Consider the following 8609-nt stretch of genomic DNA (forward strand, 5'->3'; position numbering starts at 1 on the left):
ATATACGTGTATAAAGCTTCAAATGTAACGATAGTCAGTTCATAATATATATATATATATATATATATGGCGACGCAATCTTCACATATAATTCGACATGTGAACGAATATTTAATGAAATATAATAGTTTAAGAGTAATTCCTATCTAGTTGGGTGTATATCTATATCTATATATATTCTATATCTGGTTTACTATGCTTCTAAATTTTTGTATATACTTCATCTTCCTTTGTATCGTTCACTTGCAATTTGTAGGTTTTTTTAAAGCAAATATGGCATAAATGAAAAGACTGTTTGAGACACCTAGAAAGAATATGTTGCCAAGATTAGGCACTTCGGCATGTTAACCGTTCAGAGTTGCCCCCGGTGGGGCAATGGAATAGCACACAATTAGCATTAATATGAATATCACGCGGCGCTTGAAACGGAACGATAGAAATCACTAGATAATAAGCGACAGCGACAACGGACAACACCGAGATGAAGGCGAAATAAAAGCTGATTTTTTTATAGCAGAGAAAACTAATGAGTTAATACTGCAAATTCTGATACTGACGATACCTGCGAAGACAGTTGTCTGGGAATGCGACCAAAGATTAAACACAGAAAAAATGTAACATAACATTTGTATACAATTAAGGCTCATTATGAAAATAAAGTAGTTGTTAAATAAAATATCAGTTATGCGGTGTACTCATTTCTACTGTAGTAGTTTAAAAACACGAGCTACCTTCAAGTATTTTACATCGGCAGTTATCCAATAAAGCCTTGTGAAAAAGTGTAGAGTTTAAACAGATGACAATCTATCTTAATTGCTGATATGTAAGATTAGCTTCTATTTAAACGCGTTTAATTAATTGAACGCGTTAATTATTATCAAAACTGTTCTTCAACTTAGACGCGACGCTAGGTTTTGAAAGTTACAGCGCTTTGTTACATTCCTTTTTTAATACAGAGTTAATATGAATAGAATCGCATCTGCAAAACTCAGAACATCTGAGCATCAATTATCTATAAATTCCACAGAAAAGCTTCGATTAGCCCTTCATTTTAGTGTTCATCATAGTGTTTTATTTGTAGATGAATGTATGCGTAGAATAGTAAGTAGACAAAGCTAAGGCGTTTTAAATATTTGCGGGTTTTTTGTTGTCCCACTTGTAAATTACACGCTGACTTAGAAAAATACTCGAGTGACATCCGGCATACGTGACATCTTGTTTTTTTAGACTATGCTTCAAAGCTCAACGTATCAAGGCTTGAAGGAACTCTATTGTCTTTACAATGCATTCCATATACTATTGTCAGCGACAATTAATAAACAGACACCATGCAAGCTGGTGCTACAGCCATGGTTATTAGAATGGACAAGATGCATTTGAGCATTTTGCTGATCATAATCTAGTCATCAAAATGTAAAGAGAAACAAATAAATTTACTCACAATTTAGACTAATCTGTTATCAAGCCTTGCATTTAGTTGCCTTCTGGCGGGATTGGACCTTTAAGACATTGTGCGTTCGTGTCGGTGGCTCTTTAGAGGTACTTTTTACCAATTCTTCCCTCATTTGAAGTTCAGTCGATCTCTGTCGACCCTTGCAAAATGATTTGTGAGATGAGATCCGTTGTTGGATCATCCGAAATCTCTACAACCGATTCGATTGTCTCAGTCACAACCGTGTCTTCAACAGAAGCTACTATTTTAGCGGAGACTACTGATGCCTTTTCCGCCTCGACAACACCACGGACTGCCTCACCACTTCGAGTAGTCTCTTGGACATCAATATTATCGTGATCAACATCAACGCTCGTTGTTAGAGTTTCCTGAAGGTAAAAAAAATATTACAGCCTTATATTATGCTACATACATTTTACAATCTTATTTAATTCGCATTATGCACATAAGCTAGACGTTAATTCCATTAACCTTGTGCTAAAGCACACTTTCATTCGGCTTTCTTTTTCCTAGTCATCACTGCTCACAGAAGCCAGCACAAAGTTCTATAGAAACCATTTTCATTACCTGAGTAAGAAGGCCATTTCCGTCTGTATCGGTAATCGGTTGCCGCTGTAGTTGTTCATGTTGATTCTCCAAACATTTAATAGTTGTGTTGTTTTCAACCATCGATCGTTGAATACGACGGGCTCGTTTCCGTTTAGGTCCGTCTTTGTGAGCGTGAAGAACGTGTAAACGTAACCGGAACGATGACAACATTCCTTTATCGCAGAGCGGACAAAAGATCTTGTATGCCTTCGTATGAACGGATACGACATGGTTGTCACGCGAATTTTGCGAGTGGAACTTTTTACCGCAATGTTCACAGGCAAAAGACTGCTGCTCTAAATGCTTTCGTCGAATATGATAGCTAAGAAGAAGCTTTGAACGGAAAGCTGTCTCGTGACAGTAATCACATGTGAAAAATTTTTCTGCTGAGGGCTGATTTGTGGCCGGTGAATGAACGGAGGCCTGGTGTGCTACAAGGTTACTTTTATACTTAAACCGTAGTTTACACTGGTCACAGTAAAATAGCCAGTAAGGCTTGCGTGGCCTTGACTCGGCTTTCGAATGACGAAGACGATGTACACAAAGCGATGCCGCTGTTGTGAAGCTTCGCCGGCACGTTGGACACTCGAAATTTCTTGCGGTTAGGTGGGTTCGTCGATGGTATTCGAGATGGGCAAGTGATTCAAAGAAATACCCACACGTCGTACACGTGAATGGCTCAACATTTCCGGAGTGACACGATTCCACATGATGAGCCAGTCTTGACTCGTTAGGTAGCCGACGTCCGCACATCGAACACGATACATGCTTCTTAAGATGCCGAACATTGATGTGTCGATTAAGTACATCGACTAATGGAAAACTCAGGTCGCAATATGGACACTTCAGTCGCTCACGGTGAGTGGCCCGATGCAAGCGAAATCTGTTCGTCGAGTATGAGCTGTACTCACATTCGTTACAGCGGAACCTCGTTATGCCGGCATACGGTTCTGTCCCGGTGACGGCCTCTGCATCTTCGAAGTGAACTATGGCCAAATGACGTTTAAGACGAAGTTCAGTAACGAAGCGGTTCTCGCAAAACTCGCACTCGTAATTTAACTTCTGCTCATGAGTCTTCTTCACGTGTTTGTGCATCTGAGCTACCGTGCGGTATCGGCGATTGCATACATTACATTTCACGCTTAGTTCAGTGTTCAAGTGACGTACGGCGCGATGCGCGCGCAGGTTGCCAGAGGACGATGTGTGAAACTCACAGAATTCGCATCTGTACGGTTTAAGCCTGTGATGGTTATTAACGTGTGTTCGCAATGAACTTGTCGAAGCAGTCCATCGCCCACAGATGCCACATTGATAACCACGGGATGACGAAAGTAATGCCGGTGGAGGCAAGGCAACGTGTACGAGCTGATGTGTCATATGCACCGTTGGATCAATGGTTCGGAATGGGCAGAGTGGACATTCAAATATCACCGCTTCGAGATGAGTTGTCGACACATGATCAAGCAGGAGATCAGCGGATCCACAGGTCGCACCACAAAACGAACATGTTCCCGCTGCAGCCAAACATTTTGCTTGATGTGTAGCTAATGCGGCCGGTGTGCAAAAGGCATGAAAACATGCCTCACACGAATTGCAACCTAAAAGATTGTTCCGTGGGTGAATTTGGGCTAAATGTGTTTGCAGCTCGGTCGCTGAATCAAACATTTTATTACAACGCGTACATAGCTTAGCGGCGTGACGTGATTCGTGTTCTTCAAGAGCAGGCTCCGAAGGCAACCGTAGCCCGCATGTACTGCACGTTAATTCTATTAAATGAACGCTATCTTCGTGTACCTCAAGTTTCTCACGATTAGAGAACGACAGGTTGCACCGCAAACATGCATGGCCGTGTTTCGCATTCAGGTGAGTGCTTAATAGGCGTTTGCTAGCGAAAAGCTGGCCACACGCGCCACATGAATGCATACTGTGCAAGAGGTAGACATGGAAATCTAACAGCTGACGCACATTGGTTGCAAACGAGCACTCCGAGCAGCGCAAAGGCGTTTGCTCTGTTTCAGTAACAGCAGCCGTGACCGTACACGCTGAACTCTTTGGGCAAGCTCGATCATGTATTGCTAAAGTTAACGGACACGAGAACGAGCTTCGACACATCGCACAAGTCCATTTCTGCAGCGTAGAGGAAGTAGCATTGGTTACCGGTTGACACGAGGACGGAGCAGGGCACGCGGTCACTTCTTGACTGTGTAGTTCCGAATGAATCTCCATTTCTTCTAGTCGACAAGTAGTAAATGAGCAGAAATAGCATTCATGTAGTCGACCAGCTTTACTCGCACGGCCATTTTGCACCACGGGACACGTGCCGGACACGACTTTTTTGGCCGTAAAGCAAGAGTCCACGAACTGATGGCGCTCATCCAAAGCTGAGGGGCAAGGAGGTGTTAAGGCCTGGGCCTCAGTCTCGACCAATCTTACGTTTGATGTACATTTGATAGTTGCTCTTGCTATATTGAGCCTCGGTATTAATCGCAGGCGTTCTAAGCTGTACGAGCCGCCGGAGGCGTGAATAGCAATGATGTGTGCACGAATGCTCGTTTCCCGAACACTGCGAAATGTGCAGGATTGACAGCAGTACACAATGGTGCCTTGCTCCGAAGCAGATTTTTTGCAAGAAAAGCCACCAGCGAACGCCTCTCCTGCACGTGATAGCGTTCTCGATTTGCTCGCATCTGACATCTGTAACAGAACGAAAAACATTAGCAACAAGCAAAACTATTTAGTAGTTACAGCATTTATTATATCACCTATAAGATGTACACTGGGGAAGATGAAATAATTGTGAAATTAGTCCGATCGGAAAGCCGGGTTGCCATTTAGGAGTGTCTCATTGTATATAGTCATCAAAATCGCACATGTAATGCAGTTCAATCGATAGAGTCTTGCATCTTAAAGGAGTGAAAATCACACAATTAAAAAAAAAATACTATACATTGACTTTTAAGTGCACAGTGTTAGTAGCTACATACAGTATAACCAGTATTTCTTATTAAATTAAAACAGACAATGAACGATGCTACACGTAGCTTTTACATTTTTAATTTATTGGAACACAACAACTTCCGGAAAAGATGAAAGAAACGACTGTGTTAACGGTGCAGTCTGCTGAAAACTCACTTGTTCCAGCGGAATAGTTGCGGACGCTGAGGTCGTACACTGCAGAAAGCGTGACATAATAGTGACGCTCCTATTTCGATTTAGCGATAAGGCGTGAAAAATGCGCTCTTGTAGTACACTTCTGAAATCTATTCGGAAAACCGCAATTCAACTTATGGCTAAACTTCAGCCAAATATTCTCAAAATGGTTTGCTTAATTATATATATATATATATATATATATATATATATTATTTTTCGTAACTTGTTACTAAGTTTTTTTACTTATTATAACAAAATTGGCATTTACTTAAAACTTATTAAGCGGATTAAGCATGCACATTCCTTGTTACGGCAAAACATCTATTAGAGGGGGTTAATTGAAAGGAATTAAATATCAGTAATTATCATTTAAACGTTGGCTTCCCATAAAACACCAATTTATTTCTATGAAATTATGAATTATGCATGCGCGCGAAGCCAGAAATTGGAATCTGTAACCCGAAGCCCCGTTGTTAAGGGCTCTAGTGGCGGTAAACGCTATGAATAAAACAAGGTTTATATAGAATATTCTGGTAGTTCGCGTTAATAATTTTCTTTCAGAAAATCTTTGTTTAGTAAATTACTGTTAAGGACAATCCTTGAAATGTATCACACACTTATGAGGATGCTCATTCCAGGGCTCCGTAAATGTGTAAGAGTGTGTAAATATTCTCGTACACTTCCTTTATGATATGCTGTGTACGTCTCGGTTTGTATGAGACGTACGAAATTGATTGTCTTGATTATTGTGCTACGAGGGGCTTTGAAGCTATCAGTCATAATATTTTACTTCGAAGCAAAATATTTGTATAGTAAACTCAATATTTCATTATTATATGCTGATGAGTATTCTCATTGTGAACATTTGATAACGATTGTCAAACATTTACAAAAATAAACATAGTTCTAACATATAAGTATATGCGTTTTCACCCAAACAGATCCGTGAATTTTAAAACAGCGTTTGTTCAAAAAAGTGCACATAAGTATAAGACATACTCTCATACGCAAAATGTTTATAAAAAAGACGTTGACTTCCACGAATACTTTTCATTGAAAAACATTAAGCAATCCTCAGAATTGGCCGAAGACTTATCGGCTGGTGTCGTCTTCCCAGATGTTCTCGGTAGCTAGTCCGATGCGAATAGACTTAGGTATCACTGACATCCTCCCTATAACTCAGTTTATAGTTAATTACCAAAAAGTAATTGTTAGATTTAATTTATCCGTCCTTGATTCGTTAGTTTGCTTAGCTGTTATGGCAATCAAGACCATAGCAAATTTGCGCCACGATTTTAAATCGGCTCAATTGGAAAGCTCAGTTCCCACCGTTTGATTGCGCCGCGTAGTATATCAGCAGAGAAGACAGTCATGATATCTTGCTATTTGAAATAGTGCAACAAAGTCTTAGATCATAAACTTACCCAACGCTTCCGATCTATGAATAAGCTTTATACGCATATGCAACATCGTTCTGATTGGAAATAAAGTAAAACTTCGCGTACCATTTCGAGCGCTCGCAACCGCAACGCGGAAAGCTTTATTGACAATAGGAGCAGAGGGTTTATATGCTACAACTTGGAGCAGACGACAATCTTGACGCGGTTAAAAATGACTGACATACGGGAACGGGTTAGAGGAAACATCTTCGGGCCAACTGTTGTTTCGTTGTGCGCTTTATCATACAATAAACTAGTTATTTGTTGACAGTATTTGAATACAATTTATCTATGAATAAGATCAGAAAACACTCGGTTTGGCGAAAAAAGTCAAACGGGCTGGGGTATCCACCACATTACCAGATTTTCTCACATTTGAAGAACTGTCAGTATTAATAAACGCTCTTTCTTTATTGTAAATACTTTTATAGTGTATTCATGGCTGGAATCATTATCGCTCAAACTGGACGCTTTGTTATTGACCAATGCACTCAACTCTTTTTTAACTATTGACTGCTTAAGAGAATAGTTAAACAAAAAAAAAGATGTTAGCAGTTAGTTAAACAGTAAAAACATGTCGTCAATAATTTGCATTTTTGCCTACGTTTTCGTTGTGCCAAGTAAATTAATCGCTAGCCCACTACGTAAATAAGTCCCATTTTTTTTGCAATTAGGTGTTACTTATAATGAATCTAATAACGCTGACGAAGTCAAAATTCAAGTAAATTGCAAATAACGGCAGTATCCTTATTAGCCTGTTCCCGCACCTTGAGCTAAACGCCAACAGATCGTATCATGCTTACCCGAATTTAATACATTTAAATCTCTTTGTAGAGTTGTCGTGCACCTGATTTTCGGTTGTGTTGTTAGCGTGTATTCATGATATAATAATAGGATTATTGATATGCCAATCAACTTATCTTGTACTTATATTGTAATTAATATATTGATTGACTTATCTTATTGATATGCCAATTATCAATAAAATTGTAAACCTGGTGGCATTCTAGGCGTTTAGCTTATACGTACCTGAGTGGACTGACTGGTCTAACAAAACTGATTTTAGATGACTCGAAGTTATTTAGTATGTTCGTATAAATTTTAGTTAATGCGGTAAGACCTAATCATTTAATTTTACTTTTTATATTTATGCTCATTCTCTATCAGAACGAAGTTTGTTCCTTTGACTAATGAAGTTTGTTAATGTTTTGCACCTTATAGTATTTTCACTATTCTCGGCTGTCAATATTAATTTCATCTTAAGTTAACATTTTCGACTTTAAAAGTCATTCTCAATATGATTGTATTAAATAATAAAACGTCACGCTGTAAATATATATGGGTTTACAGTGAAGTCTAGTGTAGTGAGGTCGACAAGAACTAGATCATTTATTGCGTTCTCATGTATTCATTATACGTTCCTCACCTAGGTTGCCGATAGCTGCTTATATATAGTAAAGGGGCCTTTTTGTGGACGATAAATGACCAGCAAGGCTGCTTCTACTCTAATACACAGCGAGACAGCCAGTTCGGTCATTTCTAACGAGTATTGTGTTTAGAAATAGGCCACCTAGACGCGAACGTGAGAAAGAAACAGACTGACCGTCACCTCAGAAATTTGAAACTTCGGTATAAGACGCGAACGTGAGAAAGAAATAGAATGACCGTCACCTCAAAAATTTGAAACTTCGGTATAAGTAAATAAGTTAGAGTAGCGGCATAAGATATGTTGCCCAAGCCTCACATCCGCCGTAAATTAAGGCCATGCAGAAGTTGACATATAGGAACAAATGACAGGTAACAAAATAGCATGGAAAAAATATAATAAGCAATAGAGAGGATGTTATAAAAATTTTAACTAAATAGTATTATTAAAATGAAACAAATGAATTTAACATATCTCTTTAGAATAAAGGATGATATAATTGCCTATAAGTCAGAAATAATTGATATAAGTCAGAAAATGCTGGTAAAGA

At 39.1% G+C, this 8609-nt stretch overlaps 2 protein-coding genes across 3 annotated transcripts in view; one reads left to right on the forward strand and one right to left on the reverse strand.

Moving 5' to 3' along the window:
* Window positions 1-482: 482 nt before the first annotated feature.
* LOC147752308 (uncharacterized) lies at window positions 483-3709 on the reverse strand. The gene is made up of 2 exons (XM_086971839.1): window positions 2021-3709; window positions 483-1821 (listed from the first exon to the last, which is right to left on the reverse strand). Exons 1-2 carry the CDS (start codon window positions 3704-3706, stop codon window positions 1573-1575), a joined length of 1935 nt encoding a protein of 644 aa, XP_086827965.1. The 5' UTR covers window positions 3707-3709; the 3' UTR covers window positions 483-1572.
* A 105-nt stretch (window positions 3710-3814) lies between these two features.
* Window positions 3815-8609, forward strand: part of LOC111268863 (uncharacterized) — a gene marked incomplete at its 3' end in the record, with an annotated part of 33662 nt that continues 28867 nt past the window's right edge. For both annotated transcript variants that reach the window (XM_086971840.1, XM_086971841.1), the window contains 1 exon segment: window positions 3815-3904. In XM_086971840.1, coding sequence (XP_086827966.1) covers window positions 3815-3904 — 90 coding nt within the window.

Source organism: Varroa jacobsoni, unplaced genomic scaffold (genome assembly GCF_002532875.2).
Source record: "Varroa jacobsoni isolate VJ856 unplaced genomic scaffold, vjacob_1.0 scaffold_1324, whole genome shotgun sequence".
Taxonomy (NCBI): Eukaryota; Metazoa; Arthropoda; class Arachnida; order Mesostigmata; family Varroidae; genus Varroa; species Varroa jacobsoni.

Bases quoted from the DNA above. Each gene is read 5' to 3' on its own strand.
- LOC147752308 (XM_086971839.1), bottom strand. From the start codon at position 3,706: ATGTTTGATTCAGCGACCGAGCTGCAAACACATTTAGCCCAAATTCAC. The intron at 1,822-2,020 runs GTAATGAAAATG...TTTTACCTTCAG, and splicing joins GAAATGGCCTTCTTACTCAG to GAAACTCTAACAACGAGCGT.